Source organism: Homarus americanus, unplaced genomic scaffold, assembly GCF_018991925.1.
Source record: "Homarus americanus isolate GMGI-L3 unplaced genomic scaffold, GMGI_Hamer_2.0 scaffold25827, whole genome shotgun sequence".
Lineage (NCBI taxonomy): Eukaryota > Metazoa > Arthropoda > Malacostraca > Decapoda > Nephropidae > Homarus > Homarus americanus.
The window spans coordinates 8,458,451-8,484,116 of NW_024738300.1; the positions used below are offsets into that span (position 1 = coordinate 8,458,451).

The 25,666-nt window shown below is 36.9% G+C and overlaps 3 protein-coding genes across 6 annotated transcripts in view; 1 reads left to right on the forward strand and 2 right to left on the reverse strand.

Moving 5' to 3' along the window:
- Nucleotides 1-19,883, reverse strand: part of LOC121873822 (D-aminoacyl-tRNA deacylase-like) — a 44,534-nt gene extending 24,651 nt beyond the window's left edge. The window contains exon 1 of the mRNA XM_042377557.1: nucleotides 19,802-19,883. The gene's annotated coding sequence lies outside the window, so the exon portion shown is untranslated. The remainder of the gene's footprint in view (nucleotides 1-19,801) is intronic.
- On the reverse strand, nucleotides 1,303-20,106 carry LOC121873820 (serine/arginine repetitive matrix protein 2-like). Its single transcript, XM_042377553.1, has 3 exons — nucleotides 19,956-20,106; nucleotides 5,144-9,288; nucleotides 1,303-4,903 (listed from the first exon to the last, which is right to left on the reverse strand). The coding sequence occupies exon 2, from the start codon at nucleotides 8,746-8,748 to the stop codon at nucleotides 5,164-5,166; it is 3,585 nt and encodes a 1,194-aa protein (XP_042233487.1). The 5' UTR covers nucleotides 8,749-9,288; nucleotides 19,956-20,106; the 3' UTR covers nucleotides 1,303-4,903; nucleotides 5,144-5,163.
- A 4,996-nt stretch (nucleotides 20,107-25,102) lies between these two features.
- Nucleotides 25,103-25,666, forward strand: part of LOC121873824 (phosphatidylinositol 4-kinase alpha-like) — a 133,083-nt gene continuing 132,519 nt past the window's right edge. For 3 of the 4 annotated variants that reach the window (XM_042377565.1, XM_042377563.1, XM_042377564.1), the window contains exon 1: nucleotides 25,104-25,252. In XM_042377565.1, coding sequence (XP_042233499.1) covers nucleotides 25,154-25,252 — 99 coding nt within the window. In that variant the 5' untranslated portion in view covers nucleotides 25,104-25,153. Of the gene's footprint in view, nucleotides 25,253-25,666 lie in introns of all 4 variants that reach the window. The other variant, XM_042377562.1, reaches the window with a different exon arrangement.

Genomic DNA, 25,666 nt, shown 5'->3' on the forward strand with positions numbered 1-25,666 from the left:
TAATATTAGGTTTTTAACACTTGCATTAGTAGAAAAAGATGGCTGGGCACACGGGATGAGAGGGGTTGGTTCCGAGGCAGAGGGCAGATTATTGGCCCTCACCTGTATCAATTGTATCACTATCCACCAAGAGGCTTGCAGGCCTCTTTGTCAAACCCTCAAAGGCCATATAAGTCCATATCCTCACTATAATTATCACTATCACTGACTTGGGCTGGTGGGTGGCGGGAAACCTGTAATGTTTTGATGATTGGCGATTCCTGGAGCATTGTGTTCAAGGCCGCCTCCACAGTATATGATGAAAAATTGCTATGAAAGTTCATCTCTGGCGAGGCATCACAGATATGATAAACGCTATGAAAACCGCAATAGGCGGGTATGTATATATATATATATATGTATATATATATATATATATATATATATTATATATATATATATATATATATATATATATATATATATATATATATATATATATATATATATATATATTTTATATATATATATATATATATATATATATATATATATATATATATATATATATATATATATATATATATATATATATATATATATATATATACAGTACTCCCTATAATGTTATCCTATTCATGAAACATAATTTTGTTTACTTCTTCCATCTTTTAAAAAAAAATTGTGAATTACTGTACCTTCACTTCTAAAATGTTTTCATTTTTCAAGACACTACAAATAACAGAAACTTGTAACTCAAAGATGGAATAACACATGCATACCTTTACAGTCCATATACTGTAATGACAAGCTCCATACCTTCATGAATCAAACAATATTTTAAACATTTGGCAACATATTCTGTACAGGCAGGGCTTTAATAAATAAACCGCACAGGCAAATCGCATTTATTTCAAATTTCAATACTGTACATGGAGCTACCATGTAAACCTCACCTGTTGTTGAAGGATCACACAGGGTGTTTTTGAACAATAAACTCCCAAAATTACAATTGTACAAAAAATCCATTTTCAACACTGAAACTGAGACTGGATAAGTCACTCTGCCTTTGTAATGTCACTCAAAACCTGCACCTAATACAGTATCTTGCTCTCTCAATTAAGGATTTTTGTACAACTCTGTTTTTATGGGTTTATTGATTAGAAAAAGGTAGACTAATCTATACTGAGTATATATTACTTGTTTTATAAAACTTTCATATTTATAATATGAAGAGCACTGGGACATACCTCGAATTGTTAGTACAGGTATACTGTATATTGCTTAAATTAAAACTGAAGGATCAACAAATACAAAAATACATATATTTTGGTATGGGTGTATTAATCATAAATTTTACACAATACAGACATAGTGTTTCAGACTAAAGTGTAAATTTTTACTAATTGCAAATACAAATGGCATCATCAAAGTACTGCATAAACATTTTATAACTGAAAATCCAAGTAAATTTCCACTAACCTAGATTACTGTACAAAATTAACACAAGATAACCATACAAGGACTTGAGTACATACCACTAAAGCAAAGATATCATAAACATTCATATAAAATTATTCCTACGACTTGCAGGATCTTCAAGCTATTAACATGACTCTTCACTGCATCCTCAGCAGCTCTGCTGAAATATTTGATCATACAAAAAAGAGGCTGAAATAAAGAGGACTTAAGTTTCTGAACAAAATTTAATAATAATATTTATAAAGAGATCACCACAAAGAGCTTAACCCTGGGAGCAGTAAGTACCATGCAGTACTGTACAATAGAGTACTGTACTTAATTTGACATACCTGGGCCTTGTGGGCCAAACTATTGTAAACACATATTATACTTCAACTGCAACTTAAAATTGGCAGGATTTATGGTTTTTGTGGAAGCATATACCATCTATCTACAAAAGCAGTCTAAAAAAATCTTGCCACCATTACCCCATGCCTCAAACTGTATTGAGATGTCATATAGGAAGGGTATACTCCTCCTATTTTTTAAAAACTAGTTCCTGATGTGTTACTGTATTGGTGTTCCACAATTTCAAATACTGTAATACTATTGCCAAAACTCATTATCCTGGATACAGAAGGAAATTTGAAACTCACTGCTCAATGGGTTGAGAGAGTGGGCTTTCCATGCTTAATTTGTCAAGTGTACAGTACATAAAAATTCTTATCTGCCACAATTAAAAATACATTAGTTGGTGATAATGGTAGTGATATTTAATGGGTATCAAATTTCACGTTGGTTTAAACATTAATGTAATAAACTAATAAACATGTAATATTTACTAATATTGTTTAAAGATGCTTTTGCATTAATACACACTGAGTGGGAACAGAATTTCCCTCATGTCCTCAAGTTTGTTGGTAAGAGTCCAGGGCACCACCAACAGTCTACCCAGATGTGAAAAGGTTCTGTACTAAACTTGAAAAAGTGAAGGCAGCAGAAAGCAGAACGAGCCACACTGCCTCCTTATGAACTGAAGTTTCAATATTCAGTGTGCTGTAACTGCACTAACTTAATAGGCTGTCAACATTTACGGTACATGTACTGTACTGTAAACATTTATCATGTGCCCCCACCCTTGCTTATTTTTGTGATGATCCTTTACCAATATAATTAAATTTGTAATAAAAGACAGGCTTCAAATAATGTACTGTGCGTACTGTTTACTATATGGTCAGGTGTCTATCTACTGGTACAGGTATTATTTTTCAGTTTATAAATTTATTATTACAACACACTAAATATGGCATTCTTCTTTTTGTTTACTAGTAAAGATAAATAAAATTTCAACTGGAACTGTAATTTCACATAACATGGATATAACTGGTACTTAGTATACGAGCCCTATAAATCATATGCAGTACCCAATTTGAATACAAAATGGTAAATAAAACTTTTTTTTTACAGTACAGGTATACAGGTATTCTAACCAAATACAAAAAAATAACAGAATTTGTACTTAGAAATGGCATAAGAGGCAAGCCCACTGCGCACCAAACTAAAACACTTGTTACTTGTTAATAATGCAAACTCAAAATCATCTTATGGTGAAAATAAAGAGAATTCTAATAGTACCTTTAAAATATTAATTAAAAATGATAACTAAAACTGATTACTGTACAGATTTCCCTGATGCTGTGACACAAAACAGGATCTAGATTCAAAGATTCTGTATGTGAATTTTGTCTTCTTACCGGTGTTAATAAAATGCAAACAGTTTTAATGCCATTTCTGGTACAGTATTCTTAAAGTGAGCCACTTAAATGCCATCTAACATATCTAGTTACAGTATGTAGAATATCTAGACCTGTGAGTTATTAAGAACAAGAACTATTAAAACTTACTGTAACCAAGGATGATATTAAAACTGCTGAGAGTACAGTGTATATAACTTACCTTTGTGCTAATTATGTAACAGGTAGAGGATCAAGACAATTGTACTGCACTTTAGAATATCAAGTATTCTAGGGCAACTACCTACCATTTCAAGTAGATGTCTAGGGAAATGTATGTATATTACCAGTCCAAGGCTGAGCACAAAAATATATCAAAATTTCACAATCAAGAAATAAAATTATTATTCACCCACAACCAACACCGTGTAGAGCTCATGAACCAACCATCATACTGCATCTTCCAAAACTGGCCATTAGATACAAATAAAATCCATATAAGATGGCACTGAATATAATGTACACTTAATTTAGCACAATGAAGAACACTCAAGAAACTATGTATCAATATTTTTAAATGGTATTTATTGTATACAACAAATACATCATTACGACAAACCTTTTTCATGCCAAATTTATTGTATCTTCAGCTGAGAAAACATTCAAATTGTCACCTGTCAACTTTCTTGTTCAACAGAAAAACAATTACGATGTACTGTACTTCATTGCATCTGACTGATTAAATTAAATGTCCTCAAGCTGTCATCACCAACATCAGCTATCTCAATCTTCCCATCTTCTTGTAGCTAACTCTCATCACATACAGACTCTGCAACTGCTTCAACTGGTATAAGTACACTGCACCATGATTCACTGTTATTAATGCCACTCTGTCAGTGCATTAGATCTTTTAGCTACATTTCACTATGACACACAACTTAGCAGCAGTTAATGCCTGGAGTAGATCACCCACAGTAATACATGTGTAAAGTAACATTTTTCATTGACTGAAGCATTAACCTCTATATGATCCTCTAATAATGAACATTGACCACAAATCCAACTCCAAATAACACTCAAAGAGTTCAAATGGAAATTCTTGAGTTGGTGGCCTTCACTGACTCCTCACTACCTGGTTACTAAGTTGGCCTTCTTGCATTACCTTCATATATGATCTCATGCTTCACCAGCTGTTCATAAACACACTTATTTTCAATTCTTAAATCTGATACTTCACATATGTTTTCTCAAATACCTGTACATCTTTTTCTTCACTTTTTTTTCCCAAAGTTTGAAAATTTTCTCAAATACATATTTTTCTTCCCTTTTCAAATTTTTAATTTCACCAGCTGTTCAAATTTAATTTTCCCCACCTTTATAATCTTATCCTTCTCCAATGTTCTGAAATACCATTATATTCTTCCAGTTTCCAAGTTTATATATAGTAATTCACCCTCTGTTCACATACTGTATATCCTTTTCAAATCTTACAATTTATTCAAAGTGTTCATAAACACTTTTCCTTTGTGTAACTACACTGTATAGGCATTTCTCTACTTTGTCAACACTTCAGAGAATATGTAGAAAATAAAGCAATGCTATTTTGCAGTCAAATGACACACCCACTTTTGAAGAAAATTTCCAACAAAAAGCTCTTCGGTCAAAGTCAAAATGTGTCACCTTGATGTTATTTTGTGGACTTCAATGAACTAATACACATCTCCATCAGTCTGAACCACAAATGGAAACAAAAATAAAAAAGCATTAATAAGTTTCAGAAAATTTTCAACAAAAGTATACAGTACATTTATTGCTTTATTAGTAATTAACAAAACTAATGTGTCTTTTCACTTATCCCTTATTAAAGTTATTGTCCAGTTACTTTACATTTGTGTAAAATAGTAAAAAAAGAAAAAATTATAAATTTCTATTTAACTCTATTTGAATAAATGAACACAAACACCACTCACTTGTACCACAAATGAATTCCTTAGTATCTTTGTTTCCTGTAGGGGGGTTTCAATGTATGCCTGTCTCGGTGTCCACTTGAAATAGGAGAGCGTCCATGGTCCCGAGGACGTGGAGAGACACTTCCCTTTCCTCTGGTGTGATAAGGATCTTCATCATGCTTTCGGTGCACTTTATCTTGTCTCCCTGAACTTTCATCCCTCTGTAACTGCCACAACTTGAACTCTGTTTCAATGCTTTCCTCTTCCAATTTCTTCAACTTTAGTTCAACCTTTTGTTCTCGAAGACGTAATAGGTGAACTCTCAAATCTTCATCATCTTCTTCTTCTTTGCTTTTTTGGTGTGAATCTCTCTCTGGAGTTCCATCAAAGCCAGTGCATATTTTTGTGTCTGTCCCTGATCTATCACTTTCTGAACGCTTTTCATCCGTCTTACTTCCACTTGGAGGAACAATGGCATCATGTATATTACTTCCTGTCCAACTCCTCCTGGGATTAATACCTTTCTCAGCACTATCACTCTTGTTATAGCTTAGATCTCGTTCATTCCACATCTTATTGTTTAATGGATCAAGTTCATCACGGACCCCAACTTCAGAGTCTATCCTTGTTTTCTCTGGAATTCTTCCTACATTCCTACTAGGGTTACCCCTTCCTTTTGACTGTGAATAACCCTCCGGTGAAACTGGGGAGCAACCTCGATGTAAAGGTGGAGAATTCTGTTGTGATGGGCTTCTCCGAGAATGATGAGAAGTCCTCGGTGAGCCCATGTGAGATCTGTCTCTGGAGAAAGGATTGTGATCGACTGCATATTCCACCACAGACTGTGCTGAAACTGGGGAACAACCTCTTTGAAGGTTGTCTGATGACAACGACCTCCTCCTCCTCCTCATCTGAGGAGATCTTAAGCTTTGTGATCCTCTATGTCCCAAAGAACAAAACTTACTAGGTCTTGGTGACAATGAAACTTCTTCAAATAATGGTGACCTTTCAATCTTTTCTAATCCATAGTGTTTTGAAGACTCATAAGGTCTTGGAGATCTTCCTCTTGCAGAAGGTCCTGGAGATCTTCCTCTTGCAGAAGGTCCTGGAGATCTTCCTCTTGCAGAAGGTCCTGGAGATCTTCCTCTTGCAGAAGGTCCTGGAGATCTTCCTCTTGCAGAAGGTCCAAGAGATCTTCTTCCTGTTGTTGGTCCTGGGGATCTTCCTCTTGTATATGATCCTGGTGATCTTCCCCTAGCTAAATATCTTGGAGACCTTACTCCAGCAGGCTGTTCTGAAGACCTGCCTCTCGATGGAAGCCCTGGAGATCTTCCTCTTGCAGAAGGACCTGGAGATCGTCCTCTTGCAGATGGACCTGGAGATCTTCCTCTTGCAGAAGGACCTGGAGATCTTCCTCTTGCAGAAGGACCTGGAGATCTTGCTCTTGCTGAATGACCTGGAGATCTTGCTCTTGCTGAATGACCTGGAGATCTTGCTCTTGCTGAATGACCTGGAGATCTTGCTCTTGCTGAATGACCTGGAGATCTTCCTCTTGCTGAATGACCTGGAGATCTTCCTCTTGCTGAATGACCAGGCGATCTTCCTCGTCCTGAATGACCTGGAGATCTTCCTCTTGCTACATGACCAGGAGATCTTCCTCTTGCTATATGACCTGGAGATCTTCCTCTTGTAGTATGACCTGGAGATCTTCCTCTTACTGGAGGGCCAGGAGATTTTCCTCTTGTGGATGGTTTTGGAGATCTTCCTCTTGATGACAGACCTGGTGACCTGCCTCTAGTTACTGGACCTGATGACCTCACTAAAGAAGACGGACCTGGAGACCTCCCCCGAGCCTGAGGTCTGGGTGACCTTCTTCGTGCTGATAGTTCTAGGGACTTTTCTCTACTATTTCTGCGTTGTGAATGGATTTCCATTGATCTCCCTCTATGTAGAGATCCTCTCATATCAGATGAATGTGATCTATGCCTTGAAGACTGATTAGGATCTCCCTGGTCAAATGAAGGCCTTGTTAATCTTCCAGTATCTGGGGAATGTTTCCTTGGAAAAGATGAGGTTTTCCAAAATCCTGGGGCATTATTAGGGGAATAATAATCACCACTGGGCTCTGCTTTAAAATCTACATATTGCTCATCACAAACTGGGGTTTTGCTCTGAGGAGGCATTCCATAATCTGTAGGTGTATCTGTGTAATGTTCTGAATATTCTCCACTACCTCCCTGAATAAATGGTGGGGACAATTTTGGCCTTTTAGCTTTCAGGGAATCGGGTTGCATGGAAAACTCGCCATATTCTCGAGAAACAGAATGACCTAATGAGAGGTCATAGCTTCTTTTTTGGGCAGAATTTTGAGTATCTGGTACTTCATAACCCCACTTCCAAGTTGAATCATCCATTCTATCTATATCATGAAAGGTTTGTGACGTGGAGTCTGCATGAATATTTCCTCTGAGTTCCCCAAATCTAGCCACTGATCTCTCTCCAAATGAACCTCCTCCAGAAAATGAGTTGCTAGAGAAATCCCAGTCCACTGTATTATCTGGTCTTGCCATTCTACTTGAGATAGCTGTATTCTGTGTATAGTTGTCATTATGTAGATGGGAATGAGGAGAGCTAAATGGTGTATCATTTTGCTGTTGGCCAACCAATGGTATTCCTTTCTCAACCATAAATGAATCTGTTGGCATATTCATCTTCAACCTCCAAGACCTCAGGTAGTCAAATGCTTTTGAACTTTTACCCCGCTGTTGTGCTCCCCTGCTTATAAAAGCCCTACCCCCTTCCATATTTTGTGGTCCACCTGTCGATGTCAAACTAGGTGCAAGTAGATGACTTGAATTATATCCTCTTGTTGAGCCAAAGTTTTTAGTAGCATTAAACAAAAGGTCCATGCTTTTTTTTATAGGATTATGACTACCTGTTGAGTGGAGAGACATATCAGAAGTATTGGATTTTGGTTCTTCACTAGCTAGTGACGAGTATCCACCCCTTCCTTGTCCAATGTCATCTTGGGGATTCATTCTTGTATTAGGCTGAGAAGGGAGCCCTCTGAATGAAGAATCAATATCAGTAGCAGATCTGTGATTATAATCACAAATATTTTTATTCAATCCAGTTCTTGGTTGGCCCTGCATTCGGGAATCCAAATACAGTCTGAAGTCCCCCTGCATTCTTGAATCTGGTGGCATTCTTATGCCATCTTGTATCCCTGGAGCAGTCTGCATTCTTGACTCTGAATACATTTTTACAACATCCGGCATCCTAGAATTTCCAAGTGTTCCTGAATTTCCTTGTAATCTTGATTCCAGATACAAGCTGCTGTCTCTCTCTCCAGGTAGTCTGGATTCAGGAAACATTCTAGAGTCACCCAACATTCTCATATCCCCTGGTATTCTTGAGTCAGGATACATTCGTGTTTCTCCTTGCATTCTTAATCCTCCATGCTGTCTTGAGTTCCCTGGTATTCTTGAGCCCTCCAACATTCGGAAGTTTCCCTGCATCTCAGAACCTCCGTATATTCGAGAATCCCCCAACATTCTTGAAGCACCTGGCATCCTTGAATCACTAAACATTCTGGAATTTCCCAACATTCTTGTATCCCTCTGCATTTTTGAAGAATCTGTGATTCTAATCCAAAGTTCACTGATATTTTAAGAGAAATTACAGTTCCTCCTATTTAAATGGAAACTTTCAGGTCTACAATGCTGATAATCGAAGCATTAGCTTGCAAATTTCAGGCCATCTTGATGCACTAAGTGCAATATTCATCCCACCATGTGATGAGTTACATTGAGGCCAACCATTTTCTATTTCCTTGGTTGTTAATGCTGTTCTGAAATTACTCACCACAATGTACTCTCAGCACATTAATCATTTTTCTTAAAAATTCCTCGATATTATCCACCTTAACTACTGCAGAAATCATATCATTGACTTTATTTTTGATTTGCTGACAAAATGTTCTCCATCATTCACTTTCATTGTTCAAAAAAAAAGTACTCAATTTTTCCAAGTAAAAAGACAAGGAGTTCTATGGTTCTATAAAGCACAAGTTCACTAGAATTTGCAGTGGTCCAGTCACAAGTGCTTACTCAAGTCTTCATGTTTTGCCAAAGATTAGTCTGCTCAAAGCCTCAAACCTGTGCGACCTGCAAGAAAGTGATGGGCGAGTATAAGGCAAGATATCAATATCACCAGAGCCAAGTACACTGACGAACCAAGTATAAAAACCCATCCCAATACAGTATTCCTCTTTGAAAACACAACATTGTATAATAGCCTTTACCTAACATTTATTTATGGCATAAGGAAGACTTCTGTATATTTTTGCTGCAGGGGGCTATCTTATTAAACCTAGTTAGATTACATTATAGTCTACTTTTTCTTTTCAGTCTGATATAACTCCTACAACGGAATATAACTTGAGTGATATTTCCCAGTCTTTAGCATGAAAATCTAACGTGCACAAAACTAGAAGTAAACTTCTCAAAGGGGAAACTATTAAAAAAATATAAATAAAAAATAGCTGTACTGTACTGTATTATATATATAGTAGTGCAAGTACTGTACTGTACAGTAGCAGCCCCTATACAGTACCTGTATTACCAAACTGCGAGGGGAGAACCCTACAAATTTAACATAATAGATGGAGGAAACAAGTAAACTGAAAGTTCTTGACTTAAGTTCAACCTTCAGCTGTCCAGCTGCCTTTTCTCACAGAACAGGTACACAATGTTGTAGGAGTCAGAGTGTGGTCCCTGTCCTCTACAGACTTTTTCTTTAATGGCCGCCTGGCTTTGCTCATGTGCCCATGGCCAAAAGATATGAATGTTTGAGGGTTATATTCAGTAATGTTGAGGTTTTAAATTCCACAAATACTACCAGTTTTGTTCTGATTGGTAGGCTCCCTTTTTCCTTAGACAGAACAGAGAACCACTTTTATCTTTGATTAAACTGATTCTCATTAGATATCCCACATAGTTTAAACAAAAGGTGCATAAAGCAAAGGGTGATTTGAACAAAACAGCTTCCAATAGTTTTGCCTTAGACTTTTCATTTGAATCACCACTATCATCACCAACATCATAAATCCAACCATCATTTATGACATAAAACTCATTCATTTGTATTCTTACATAACAAGTATGCAAACTACAGTATCAATGAGTTGTTTGGGTGTTATCCTCTGTTGACATGCAACAAAGTCATTACAAGACATAACTGGACATACAAAGACGACAAGCTTGAGTCGTGTCCAGAGGAGTGAAGAAACTCAGTGTAAGGCATCTGAATGTTCATCTAAGAAATGTCAATGTCTGCTGTTGCAGATGAAATGTCTTCTTCAATGTTAAAGAATCTGATCCAGAAATACATGAAAATAAAAATTAAACAAGACAAATATCAAACCAATGACTGATATCTGATAAAGACGACAGTGATAATTCAAATTACAAGGACAAGGTAAATCTTTAACTTATAATTTTATTTAAGCCGCACAGTTTTTTAAGACGCAACGTATCTATGAATCTCACTGGAGCTTTTTCAATAAATTAACTCTCAGAGGAAAAAGTTATTTCCTGTACAGGAAAAGAGGAATAATAATAATAATAATAATAATAATAATAAAACAGTAAGACTCGTGACAAGCTGAACTTCAATGAATATGAGCCTAAATCACTAGTAGCTATAGTTTAGCCATGGCTACAGTATAAAGGTCAGTGGGAAGAAAAGCACTTGCAGAGGATAAACTGTGCTCTGACACCACACCACATACCTCTTCTAAGAGTTAACGAGGAGTACTATCTGAGGAAATCATCGACCTGCTGCATATCCAAATTGTGCCTCTTTGGCTGCTGTACTATTGCCTCTGTGTTCTTAAATAAACCTATATCTACAGTATATCACCATCCTACAACCAGTACTAAAGGAATCTAAGAGAACACGATGCTGAAGCTGGTACCCCAACCACAAAATGGCACATGGCAATTTTTTTTACACAATGAAAAGATGACACAACACGTACTGTACAGTTATACCTGTAGTTTCATCACAGAAAATTTTGCCATTAGTGAAGGTGATGCAGTATCACCAAAATATTATAAGTTGAATTCTGGGAAAAATAAATAAAAAATCCTGATCAATGAATTCAGCCATATTAATTTTTACCTAAGATTGTATGCCCCTTCACATTTTGTTGTAAAAAGCCCTTCTCATTTCTTGAATAACCAAACTTCACTAATACAGTATGGACAGGGGCACTGAGTGTTCCCTTCAATTCTTTGTGACAAAGGTGTTACAAATATTCCACACTATGCTGGCTATAAACTCCAAAAAGTGAGTACCAGCAGTTACACTTGGTACAGTAGAATACTGTACAGTACATGAAAGATAACAAATGGATATACTGCATTGTAAAGTAATATATAAATGCAAACTGTCAAGTTCAAGAATCAGCATTTTCTGATATGAACTAAAGCTACAGCATTACCAATAGACTTTGTGGTGGTGTAGCATGGGACTAGCCAACTTTTAGTACTGTAATTAAGATGATTGCTCAATAATTATTGGGAGTTTTCAGCTCGGCTATTAAATTAATTTTCTCCATATTACATACAGGTACTGTACTACTGTATAAAAATTTCCTTTACTGCCACATTCACTATTGATAATATATGTACAGTACAGGTACTACATTTCTCAGGCTATTAAACTCCTTTAAGTGCACAATTTGTGACTATTTTTTAATAGATGCTGCATTTAGGTATGAAAACCAGTACAGTACAGTACAGTAAATTAAACAAAAAATCTATTTAATAATTTGGAGGTCATGAACTTGCTGATTCTATAATGGATATTAATTTTCTGCAGGTACTGTACTGTATAAAACTACTGCACAGTATTGTGAAAATCATGTGGCATAATAACCACTAAGGTTTAAAAACATAATCTCTGATTATATAAAGAATTTAAAATTTGAAGAAAATCATAAGTGATAAGCAGAGGGCATCTGTTGAGCTGACTTCCACATCTATATACTGTACTGTACCAACCAAAATAAGTGCCTTCTTTTGTAATGCTACTATCTTCATAGAGTTATGACTTCTAAAATTACAGTAATGGTAGTAAGCAATGTCTGTATTTCTCAAATGCTGACGACACCTGTAATGTTTTGATTGCAAGTGATTACAGCATGAATCATTATTCTTTACAAATTAGAGGAAACAAAATAATTTGGGATTATACGCCCAAATATGCGTCAAGGACTGTCAGTGTGAGGTATCAATTATACTTAGCTAGAAGCCACAATTTTCATTAAATTGAGCCATTTGAGATCCTAAATGACTACTCTACAACAGAAAAAAAATTATAAGTTCAACAGTGATTTGTTTACTACAAATAAGCACATTTTAAGATGTACATACACTGTATATGTTTTGCATCATTTTCATTATTCATCTTGCTGTGGTGTTTCAGCCCTACTCAACAAACACTGTATAACCAAGGTGCCATACTTGCATACATTTCTCCACAGAATAAAACTGTAATAAGTTATGTGAGAAAGCGGATAACGTCTATGTCAGTCCTGAGTAAGACTTTTGTCTCCAACTTTTTCTCAAGTTTCAGAACACACATACTGATTAATTTCCCTTTGAAGAAAAACTCCAAAGCAATTACAGTGCACGTATGCAAATGTATCACACAAGTGTCCAAAACGATCAAGTGTACAGTATTCGGATACGAAGCTAAAGCATACGGCCCAACACAGTTTCTACTAGTTAATCATTTGTAAAACATGGGTATTTTTTCTTCAGAGAACCTGGATATTTTTTCTTCAAAGAACCTGGGTTCACACTTCACCAAAGAGGAGGGCCACTACAAATTCTTCAAGCACAATTACAGGTATTTATTGTATTTCCACGCAATTCAGCTACACAACTCAAGGTAAAACACTTGAATCAAGTTTGTAATTCTTCTCTGATGTTAACTGGATCATGCACAGACTAACAGTCACACAAAGTTAAGATTCCTGGTTGCTTTCAGTTTTTAAATATATTTCAAGCACTATAATTTTTCTTTTCGGTGGCATTATATGAGATTTTTCTTAACTTGTTGATACTTCAATAACACCGTAAAATATACAACTGTTCTTGTACATTTCAAAATTCCACTTGAATTATTTACACACTCAAATCAACAGTTATAGCTGTAGTAGTAGTAGTAAATACCAAATATTGTAAACATTAAAACTGCTGAGTACCGTACACACACACTATTTCAGTTGTTGCACAGGAAGAGTAAACACAAGATGCTCAATATTATCGGATACTGTTCCACATGGAGATAGAATCCTTAGCACAATCCAAGTACAGGCATGCTTCAAGAACTTGCACCAACACCCCAGAACAAAAAAGTATATGGTGAACAAACAAAGTTTGAACAGCATATTGCTTCATTCTTAATGACCTCCTTAAAGTCTTGCCTTTCATATTTCACCTAGTATCTCTGCTAAAAAGCAAACCATCTTGTATGGTTCTACAGATAAGGGTGTCCATGTGAATTCATCTGGCAGATAATGATGGTCTTGCTGATGTACCCCATAACAGGTGGTGAAAGTTACATGATACAGTTCAGGAACACCAGGATACTTCCAAAAAACATAAATCACAAGCTTAATAATGTTCTTCTACATGGAAGTTTTCAAAGGTACTGTACTGTACATGATACACTATGTACGTCCTGTACAAAAAAGGCTAGTAACAGTGATGAAGTGCAGTAGCACCAACTGTTGTCTTTATAAAAAATTAACTGAAAACCAGTTTCTTGTTGAGACTACCCTTTAAATTAGTAGAAGGAAACTTGTAACACAAACCAAGATATCCAACTGTGTACTGTAGAGGGTATGTCATTCTTAAAAAATTTCAAATACAGAAGCTGGATTTTCAGAGATGTGTTCACCTTTTTCACAGCCTGGGTCAAATTCTTTTGACCATTCTGTAACATCTTTCACTCTCATAACCTTCATAATATAAAGGGATATTCTAACTAGTTTTCACAAGTTTTATAGTTCAGGTCGTATCCTCCTCAATATCTTTGGATGATCCTCTTCTTCTCCTTCATGAAACACAAATCCAAGTGCATCCAACAGATTAATTATCAATGAGTGATCTTGTTGTCAGTGATGTTCTCAAGCACTATTGTAGTGGCTAAACACACAAGAGTACAATACAGTATCTCTATTTTCAATTTTATCTGCAGCTGCACAAATCATTCCAAACAAGAACAAACTGTATTGTATCACCTTCAGTCAGATGAATCTTTAAGATCATGCAGAAATGGGCATTCGAAATTTTGCATAAAATACGAAGTTTATAATAAATAAATGATTGTATTTTTCAGTTTCAAAAATTAAAAAAGAAAAGAAAATTGTAGCAAAGGACATGGGAAGTTACAGAATGTCTACCTACCAAGATTTCTTTGGCAACTGTAGTTATAAAAATTTTATAAAATTAAAATAATTAATAATATTGCTGTAATTATAACAATGTAACAAATAAGTTCTAATCAAATATCTATCAAGCAATTCCAATACTATATTCCTGACATAATCCCCCAGTTTTCATTTCACTTAAAACTGTCTTCTGTTCATTTCCTTTATTGTAAATCCTGTAGTTTAAACCAATGTTAAAAGAAAACAACAGAATGATACAAGATCCCTGGTTCAGCACACAGCATCCCCGAAGATGCAAGCTGGATTACGGATGCAAACAGACACCTTATTCCTTTACTGCTTTAATCCATCTACCATGTAAAGCACCTGCAATACTGTACTGCTTCTTACCTGACTATTATTGATGCACCGTTTTCTAGTAACATACTGAAAAAGTCACACCAAACTACCGTAATATATTAAATCAAAATCACACCCATGAAGAAGGTTCAAAATACAAATAAGATCCTGTAATCCTTGGAACTGAAACACTGAAGTACACTTCCCTAATACAGGTAATCCTTTGTTAGTTATGCCTTACAATTATATTTATGTGAATGCTCAACTGACCAGACCCACTATGAGATCAAATCCATCATTGGAAAAATTACATGAGAACCCTGAATTGTGTAACATTGCCTTCAATTAAATATAAAATAAATCAGATAAAAACTGAACATTTTATATACTGTACAGTACAGCACAAGTTGGCATATCAAAAGGGAAACATTTTTAAGCACTTATAAATGGTTATCTTACAGATATCCTGAAGTCCAATGTATGGTAGGAGAACAAACAAATTTCAAAATATACAATGCAAGGATAAGCACTCTGTATACTGTAAATCTGGTACAGTATCTGCAACATGAGTTTTAATGATGTACCGTAGTCATTTCTACATAAATCGGTGGGATCTTACAGGAATTCTTGATATGCAGATGAGCTCTTCCGGAGAAACTATAGTGACATTCAATGGGGTTTTATGGATATGAAGGTCTTTGGATATGCAAACTTATATTGTTCTTTCAATAAAGTCATATTATGTTCACTAAATGCTTACATATGTTTTGGTCTTCCCCCAAACATTATGACAAAACTATACTAACCCTAACTAAAATCTAAAAGTTCAAAATCTGCTACTCCTTGCTTTCCAAAACACTTACCTTTGTAAAAGAGTGATGAGGTTGCCTTTCTCAGGGTGTGAAGAGAAATTTTGAACTAGATTTGGATAGACCTACGACTGTTCTCAGGGAAGAAATCATACCGACAATGACTTTTATCTATATAATGCAAGTACTGTATGAATAAAACATATCATTTCTGAATATCTTAAAACTGAAAGTAACAAAATTTATCCCATTTGTGCACTATGGTCATTTTTTTAGCATATATTCACTACAGTAATTCGCCTAATATTATTGCATTGTTACAAACACTTAACACTTTTCACTTTATTACAGGAAACAAAAAATAAATCAAAGTGTCTTAGGAAGGGATATGAATATCATAAGAAATGGTTCATGGTATTTAAGAACAAAGAAATTATCTTAATGTGAAAACAAACCTAAAATCTATGGCAATATATCAACTACCGTACTGTAGTGAAAAAACCGAGATCAATCTAAGAGTTAGGGATCAGGAATACATAGGAGGTAACCAAGAGAATGTTTTGATGCAAGAATAAAATGCACTCCGCAATATGGAAGGGGGATGCTTTAACCCATTTTCAATGAATGGCCTCATGACCTTGAAAAGTATGCCAGTCACTCATCTTCACTCATCCTACAAGATGGTGAGAGGAAGGCTCCATGATATGAATCAGAAAAGGTGATGTCAAAAATTATCCTGAAATACCTTGGTTACATTCAGGAACTAACAAACATTGGATAGCATGGGGTGTAGACAATACCCATGAGCCCAAAGTTTGAATGAAGGGGGAAAATAAAAATTATGGGGCTACATAAATCAACAGATGGTTGAAGTGGTAATTCTGAAGTTTCCCTTGGGAGAGAAAAACAATAAACCTAGTGGTACACCGTGGCCTTTGTTGTACATGGAAGCACTACCCTGGGATAGAGAGAGAGAGAGAGAGAATGTATTTTGAACACTTTTAGTTATTCTCAACACCTCGGTCATTCTACACCCACATTTGGTAGTGATCTTTTCCTATAGCTACACTAAACATCATCCTTCACATGGCCGTTTTCCCAATCCCTTTATTACCTCATCAAATGTCTCCATAATCCTGTAATCTACTTTCCTACGTCTTACACAATCATGATTTTTCCATGAAATTAACAATTATCCTAAATTTTTCTTACAACCCCTAAATGTGCCACAGATAAGTGTGAGAGTAGTCTGCACAAGTCCACAATACATTGAAGGAAAGGCTGGAAATTGTAAGTAAAATAATCTAATGTTACAAAAATACTGTACCATCAAAAGCATTGCTAGACCATTAATCTTTTTTAAAGCACACATTATGACCGTACATGAACCCAACAGGTTTACAGTAGTTTTGGATGTAAATAAGGACTTAGACGTTATAGTATACAATATAGAAGAATATCTTATAACAATTTGGGAAAATGGGATAAAAACGAATTTTGGTCAACTTATGACAGAAGCCAGGTTTTGATTTTTCCTATGGTTCTTGCGATTCGAACAAATCTGGCCTTCGTTTCTGGTGCTAACCACCCGTTTTTGAGTCAAGCCCCCTCCCCCATGACAGGGATGATGAAAGGTCCTAACCTAACGTTCCCCAAATTTTCCATAATTGTTTACCTGTTGCCTAGAACAGTGCTCTTCAAGGGGAACCACGAATTACCCAAAAGTATAGCAAATAAGGGTAAAATCTTAACGAATATCTGTTATACATACACAAAACATGTTTAATAATATTTTTAGTGTAATTTTGTAAAAATAATTTGTAAGATGAAATAATAAACAGCGAAAAATTTTCAGTATTAGCGAACGCTAAATTCCAATGAGTTCGTGAACAAGGGAGATAACTCAGATCCATCGTGATGCACTTCGCTAACCTAACGAAACGTAAATCCTACGGCTATGTTAAATACCCCAAAGTAACAGAAACATCGGTAATTATATCTCCATTTTGGATAGGCGACTCTTTGGAATTTAGCATTTTTCGCTGTTTATTATTTCATTATTTTGACTACATTTCAATGAAAACATTATTAATCAGGTTTTATTGATGTAAAACATATATTCGTTAAGATTTTACCCTGATTTAATATACTTTTGGGTAATTCGTTGGACCGCTCTTCAAGGGGATGTTGTGGTTTTTTAACTCTCTATATCGCTGTTATTCCTCATCAACGCAGAAAGTGTCATAGAACAAATTCGTCTTATTTTCGTTAGGTAATGTAACTGCAAACAATAAAATAACGGAATTCGAAATCTGGCTACTATCCTAAATTGACCCAAATTTTTACCAAAAATATATAACTTTACCGAAAGAAGCAAGAAGTGCAGGTATTATTATCCTTTCAGTCATCCAGCAAATTTTAAGATTTTAAGTTTGGAAATCACTAGTTTAGAATTCTAAGACAGTTTTCTTCTATAGCGTTTGTGTCAATATTTAAATAATTTTAGTACAGTATTTTCACTGATAATTTTACCAACAATATTACAGTATTATTTTGTTCAAAGTGGGCAGGTTTTGAAGCAGAGGGAAAATGTGGGGTAAAATACTAAAGAACACCAAACAAACCTTTGAAAATCAACTCATACTAAACACCGAAAACATGAATAAGGTAAATATTTTAAATTTTTTAGGATTTTTAGAGGTTAGGAAATGTTAGGTCAGGTAATCAAAAGTTTGTTTAGTGTTTTTTTTTTTTTGTTTTTTTTTTGTATTTTAGCCCACATTTTCTCATCATTTCAAACCCCTGCCCACTTTAAACAAGTAATATTGTTGGTAATTTTATAGTATAAAACACTCGAAAAATATCAATTTCTGATGGAAACGCTATACCAGTACAGGGGGTCCCCGACTTAAGAACATCTGACTTCCGAACGAACAATCAATATGAACGAGGTTAAATTTTATATTTTCAGTATTTTATTTGTACCTGATGACTTTTTTACTTTTATTTACTGTATTTTATCATTCTATTTCTTCTTTTCTCTTAAATTAAGTGATTTTAGATGTATATAAGGACTTAGGCTATGATATAGTGGGAATTTAAACATTGTTCTGTAAGTACAGTATGCACATAGCATGTGTTCCGACTTACACAAAAGTCCAACTTAAGAACGTCCTCGGGAACAGAACCCTTTTCGTAACCCGGGGACCCCCTGTAGGAGAAAAGTGTCTTAGAATTGTCCAAACTAAAGATTCTAAAACTTATATTCCAAAAATTGTCTGGATGACCGAAACAAAAGTTTTACCAACGTGCATCATGAATATATTTATAGAATAAGTACATACAGTGCATGCCCAGTACTTGCTAACAGCGCGTGACAGAGATATCACTGACTGCCCAAGTGGCTAACGAGCCGATCAGTGGCAAAGAGGATAAAGTAAAAGTACTATAGGAATGACCTCTCTGTTTTCAGAAAAATAACAAAAAACATTAATGAATTATTAATTTACTAATTTTAACAGAAGCAAACCACTGGGCATTGAAGAAATAAGATCTTGCACATTATATTCTCAAAAAACATTTCCAGGGCATTGTAAAATATACAATACCTCACAGCTACTTGCAATCTGTACTCTTAAAACCAGTTTTTCTTTGATCCCCCATCAGATTTGCCTTTTATACATTAAAACAGTCCAATATACACCTTCATAGTCTCCTTTAAACATGAGCATTTCAATCAATTAATGTTCTCCCAATTTGTTTGGTCGATTCATACATTTCGTTAGTTTGGCGGACCACTATGGGCTAAGCATATGAGGAAAGTTTAAAAAAAAATTATAATCCACTTTTACAACACATAATAGTAGAAATTGTTGTATTAAGCAAGCTAAGCAATTTATGTGTGATTTAAAACGTTACAGTGAACTTTGCTTGATTCCGGACACGTTATTCTGGACTGGACACTTGTTATAATGCTGCGGCACACACAGTAACCTCACTGGGAACCTCTATCAACTAAATACGCATAACTCTACATGTGAAGTAAAATTAAGACCTATTAATTACCCGTAAAACAGGGAAGTTCGTAACGTGGTGTAGCCTAACAACTCCAAGGAAGTGAGAAAGAAATAAAGCAGAGGAAGGAGGAGGAACCACCGAGCGGCGTCATGGATGCCTCCTAACACTTACATATCCCTACTACAATCAGGCCAGGCCATACCTTCACGTCCTCAAGAGTTCATTCACTAAAACTCCAGTTCTGAGGAAATAGAGCTGTGTAAGAAGACAAATATGATGATATTATTAGAACTAATAATAGGCGGGACAGCGATACTCCCACCAACCACGATGCTCGTTCACTAGTTCACTTGATCACGAACACCTGAATAAAATCATTGTTACAAAACTTAACTTCCATTAATTATGGACAAATAATTATGATATATTAAAAATTACACATGTTACTGTATAATAAATAACAGTATTTTAATTGTATTTTCGGATAAAATTCTTTATTCAACACTCCTAGGGATTAACGACCTAAGTTAAAAAATAATACCTGAGAACAAAATATATATACCTATAGCAATTGGAGGAATTAAATTAAATTAGGATAGGTTATTGTTTAACTATCAGGTGAAATAAGTATGGGTTAATCTTCATATGAGGCTAGTAAACTGCGTGTGTATTATAAAACATACCATCAAAATATCCACATATTTAAGTAAATATTTGTCCTTGGAAACAAAAATTCAGCCATTTTGTGTATTCTGATATCAAGCTTAGCTGTACAAACCTCAGTTTATTGGTGAGCAGCATCTCTGATAATACCGGTCTATAGTTGTTCGTGGAATGACGATCGCCCCTCTTGAAGATAGGACTCACATAAGTCCCTTTCCAATCACTGGGGACCTTTTGTTCATCCAGGCATTTACAAAACATGATCTTCAAGGGCTCAGCAAGCTTGTTGCACAACTCTCTTAGCACTCTCGGATGCACCATGTCAGGGCCGGGACTCTTATGGACCTTTAGCTTTGACATTTTATTTCTAATACCCTCTTCCGTGAACACAATGTGGGTCAGTGCTGTGTCGAACAGTCTGTCCTCAAACGCAGGAAGGTTAATCGCATCCTCTCTTGTGAACACCGAGGAAAAGAAGCTGTTCAATGCCTCAGCCTTATCCTGGTCAGAATCTGCGTAACTACCATCTTCAAGCCTCAGGTCTGATACTCCTACTCGCGTTTTTAATTTCGACTTTGCATAGCGGTAAAACGTCTTTGGGTTTGACTTGACCTCGCATGCAACCAGCCTCTGGAACTCCTTTTCAGCCCTCCTACATTCTATCTTTGCTTGGTTTCTGGCTCTTGCATACATCCTCCTGTCTTGCTCATCATTTGAGCCAACGCACGTCTTGAATTTCTGGGTTTTCTTCTTAACTTTGTCGACCGCCGCATGGTTCATGTGTAGGGATCCCTCCGTACTCCTAGAGGCACTGGGTTTGGTCTTGGGTATGTATTTATCGATCAAATGGGTCACTTAACTAGTTACGATATTCAGCGTAGTGTCTGCGTTCTTGTACCTACCCTTCGGCACCTCAGCTACCTTGAGAGATTGGAGCGCCTGAACTTATCTAGCTTATACTACAGACGGGCAAGGGGCGACCTATTTGAGATGTATAAGCATCTCAAGGGACTCTAATCAGTCGAGTGTCCTTACTTGGATCTGGCGGACGCTCGCCCCACAAGGGGTCACAGCTCAAGGTTGAAGAAGCCGCAATTCCAGAAAACAGTGAGGGCAAACTTTTTCGGAGTGAGAATTGTAAACTCTTGGAACAATCTACCAGAAAGTGTTGTGACGGCACCGAGTGTGAGCTCTTTCAAGACAAGACTTGACCAACACTGGAGCGGGTTCAGGTACATTCAGGATCCGGTGCATGCCCAGTTCTTGCCAACAGTGCATAACAGAAACGTGACCGATCGCCCAAGCGGCTAACGAACCGATCAGTGGTGAAGAGGATAAAAGTAAAGTATGAGTCAAGCCAGTGGATACTCCTCATCTCTTCCCTCATCCCGTTGTAATTTCCCTTGTAGTATTTGCACCTTGGCCTGGCCTTACCTTGAACTAGGTAACAGTTAAATCTATATGACAACACTATATGGTGACTGGTGCCAACTGGGGCAAGGTGTTCCAGTTTGGCCACCATACCCTCCTCGTTTGTTATGATGAGGTCTAGTGGCTTGGGTGTTTGCTCCCCTCTGTAATGTGTCGGGTCTCTAACATGTTGGAACAGAAAATTATCTCTCAGAGTTTCTACAAAAAAGAGTAGCAGAGTTATTCAAGTCATTTGGGGTGAACTCGTTTCTCCAGTCGATGTCGCCATAGTTGAAGTCCCCCGTGATAAGGAGGTGGCTAGGGTTGAGCATCGCCGCGTTGTCTATTAAGGCTCTTAAGTTCCTCTGATTTAGTGGGCCACAGTTTGGGGATCTGTAGATACATCCGACAATAAGTAAGTTCCTTCCCTTTAGTTTAATTTTACACCACTTGGACTCTTCAAAAACACCCTCTCCGTGTACCCTCGCCTGGCTGGTTCTACAAAAAAAGGTTTTGCCTAGCATAGATAACCACACTCCTCTTGCAAGTTTCTTGAGAAAGGTTCGTAAATGAGTTATATCCAGCAATACTGAACTCACATTCCTCTGGGTCGATTCTCCTGTTCTTATACAACAGTTCTACAACTCCTACAATATCGGGTTGGTGTACCTTCAGTAGTCTTTCAAACTCCTCTCTCTTATCAAGGAACGTGTCAGTATTAGTGTACATGACATTCAAGCCAGAATTTGATCTCAGTAACGTCTCTGCTCTTAGTAGTGACCCCCCCCCCACCATTATCAGAAGCTGCAGCATTTGCTAAGTACACTGTATCTTGCAGGGTGTGGTTAGAAATGTCATTGCTTACAAGGTGGGGGGGTAGAGCAGGTGGAGGATGCGCTGCTGTCCCCTGGCCCTGTGTCGGCACACTTACTTCCACCGCTCTCTCCATGAATACAACCCATGTACACCCGTCCCCGCTCCTCCTCGACTTCTCTTCTCTGCTTCAAGCCCTGCAGGAGCCTCCTGTGCTGTTCCCTTTGCATTACCGTGCGATCTGGGTGAATGAATACACTCCGAGATGCCTCGCTCCTTGCTAAGTTTTTTGCCTGCCGAATAACCTCCCATTTCTCCTCCTCACTCACTAGTGTGATCCTGAGGGGGCGAGGCTGGTCCCCCTGCTTTTGTCCCAGCCTCCTCACATCCTGAGGGGTTGATGGCATCTTCAGAACCTCTGTACAAATATTCTTAAACTGCACCTTATCGCGTGTTAAGCTCCGGGTGACGTTCTAGAGCGGCCGACTAGCACGCCCCGGGTGACGTTCCAGAACGTCCGCCTATTTTCCAGCCATTTTTTTTTATTATTTTTGGAAATGTTGATTTTTTTTCTCAATTTAACCCCATGTGGGGGGTACTGCCAGCAGCACCCTAACCCGGGGCTTAAGGGTTTTCATTTCTCCGACACACGTCGTCAGAGTCCCTAGCTGCTGTAGAACCTGTTCTGATCCTGCATTACTCTCTGCCACCTCCCGTGGCCCTGCTAATACCTCAGCATAACTCCTCTTAGCAACCACCTCCATTCTGCCGGCTACTTCCTCAGTCTTAGCAAGGATCTCTGTCCCAACTAGTTCTAGTTTGGCAACCAGGAAGGCTCCAGCTTCATCTATTTTCGTCCCTTGGGAACTAGTTCTCCTACGGCTTGCAATCGCCTCTTTCACCTTGACTATGGAGTCAGGGCAATACCAGCAACAGCCTTCCTGCTTTACGGCAGTTTGCCTCTTCCTAAACATTGCATTGGTCAGGCCTTTATCATCCATATCCGTCATCCCCCCGCAGTAGTCACACATCATCATTTTCCTCATGGTTGTTGTTGTTGTGGGGGGTGGGTGCAGACTTTGTATAGATCTACACCTATTTAAAAATAAAGAGAGAAAAAAAACACAGCACTTAGCCGCCCACTTGGACTCTTCAAAAACATCCTTTCCTTTTACTCTCGCCTGGCTGGCTCTAAGGTTTTGCAGTGGATCTCTCCCCTACAACTACATCCGCATTCCAATGAGACAGTATCCTAGCAACCAGCTAACTGCTTAGGGGGGGGGGGTCACCAGCTGCTACGTCTACCCTAGCAACGGAGTCAAGAAATCGGCGAGTTCCCACGGGTTTACTTCCGGCTGCTGTGTATATAAGCGCTGTCTTTCCATTGAGATTCATTCTGCCCTATGTTCCTGAACACGCAACACCTCCTCCAAGCAAGCTCCTCGCTGTCCAGCTCTCATTCAACCTGGAGGACAGCAACACGCAATATCTCCTCTAACGAAGCTCCTGCACATCTACCTCCTCAAGCACCCTACTCACTGAACGTGTCTCTTGACCAAGCTTTTCACCACACGGCATCTCCAGCACCAGACTGTCTTGTATATACAGTAATATATTTTATATAACAAAACCACCACCTACGTAGAGTTCCATCAATCCATCCTGAGTGCTAGGCAACATAATGTCAAATAACCCCACAGTCTTGCCTAGCATAGATAACCACACCCCTCTTGCAAGTTTCTTGAGAAAGATTCGTAATTGAGTCATATCCAGCAATACTGAACTTACATTCCTCTGGGTCGATTCTCCTGTTCTTGTACAACAGTTCTATAACTTGTTAGACCGTAAAAGTAGTATAGCCGTTCAATAAAAATAAAATGTTGTGGTTGTGGTAAAGAGGATAAAAGTAAAAGTTGTTTGTAAGATGAATTACAAACATTGAATAAGATATTGTACTTATAAGCAACATAATGAAAGTTTCTCTTCGATTAATCCTTATATGAATACAATACCATGATATATATATATATATATATATATATATATATATATATATATATATATATATATATATATATATATATATATATATATATATATATATATATATATATATATATGTGTGTGTGTGTGTGTGTAATCAACACCTCACCCAGCCAGGATTCGAGCCCACGATCTTATAATTGTGATCGGGAAATATTCATTTTCTGTTATAGTTTACCCTTAAGGGATAAAGAAAATAATTTCTTACCTAAAGATGACTATAGTGAGAGTAATTATTCATATACTTATGAAAGGGCCGTGTGCTATCAATAAAAGTTCATTTCTCCAAACAATGAAAACAAACGCAGATTATATATTACTATACATAAATTTTATCAATTTCAAAATTTATTTAGATTTCTAAATCAGGTCTAGCTCATTAGTGGTTCACAACGCTCGGGCTGTCTCGAGTCAGTGAAAATGAAGCTGCTTCATTCAAAGTTCAGTGAAGCAGAGATGTAAATACAGAGGATGACACTAGAAGACCAATGTCACCAATCTTTCTTCAGCAAGAGTGTCCTACAGCTTGCCAGAACACTTGCCAAAATAAATCCTACGCCATATGAACAGGTATAGTTCACTCGGAGTTAACTCATAAAGGGTGGTGGTGACGTAGAACGGAATACAGTAAGATGTGTTAGGAGGCCTTGGCTTGCAGAAACATTTTTCATTTCATGTTTCGCAAGAATGATCCTTGTTTAATGACATATTATACACACACACACACACACACACACACACACACATATATATATATATATATATATATATATATATATATATATATATATATATATATATATATATATATATATATATATATATATATATATATATATATACTTCACAAGCCTAACTCTTATAGAAACAAAGTTCTTTGTTACCATAGTACAGGATACTATAGTAGACAACTTAGGGGAGGAAAACAAGCTGGTCGAGGGTTACCTCTTTATTTATTGTAGTTTCGTCAGGATGTGGGGTAAT

Coding starts and splice junctions, on each gene's coding strand:
- LOC121873820 (XM_042377553.1), bottom strand. CDS start 8,748: ATGCAGAGGGATACAAGAATGTTGGGAAATTCCAGAATGTTTAGTGAT.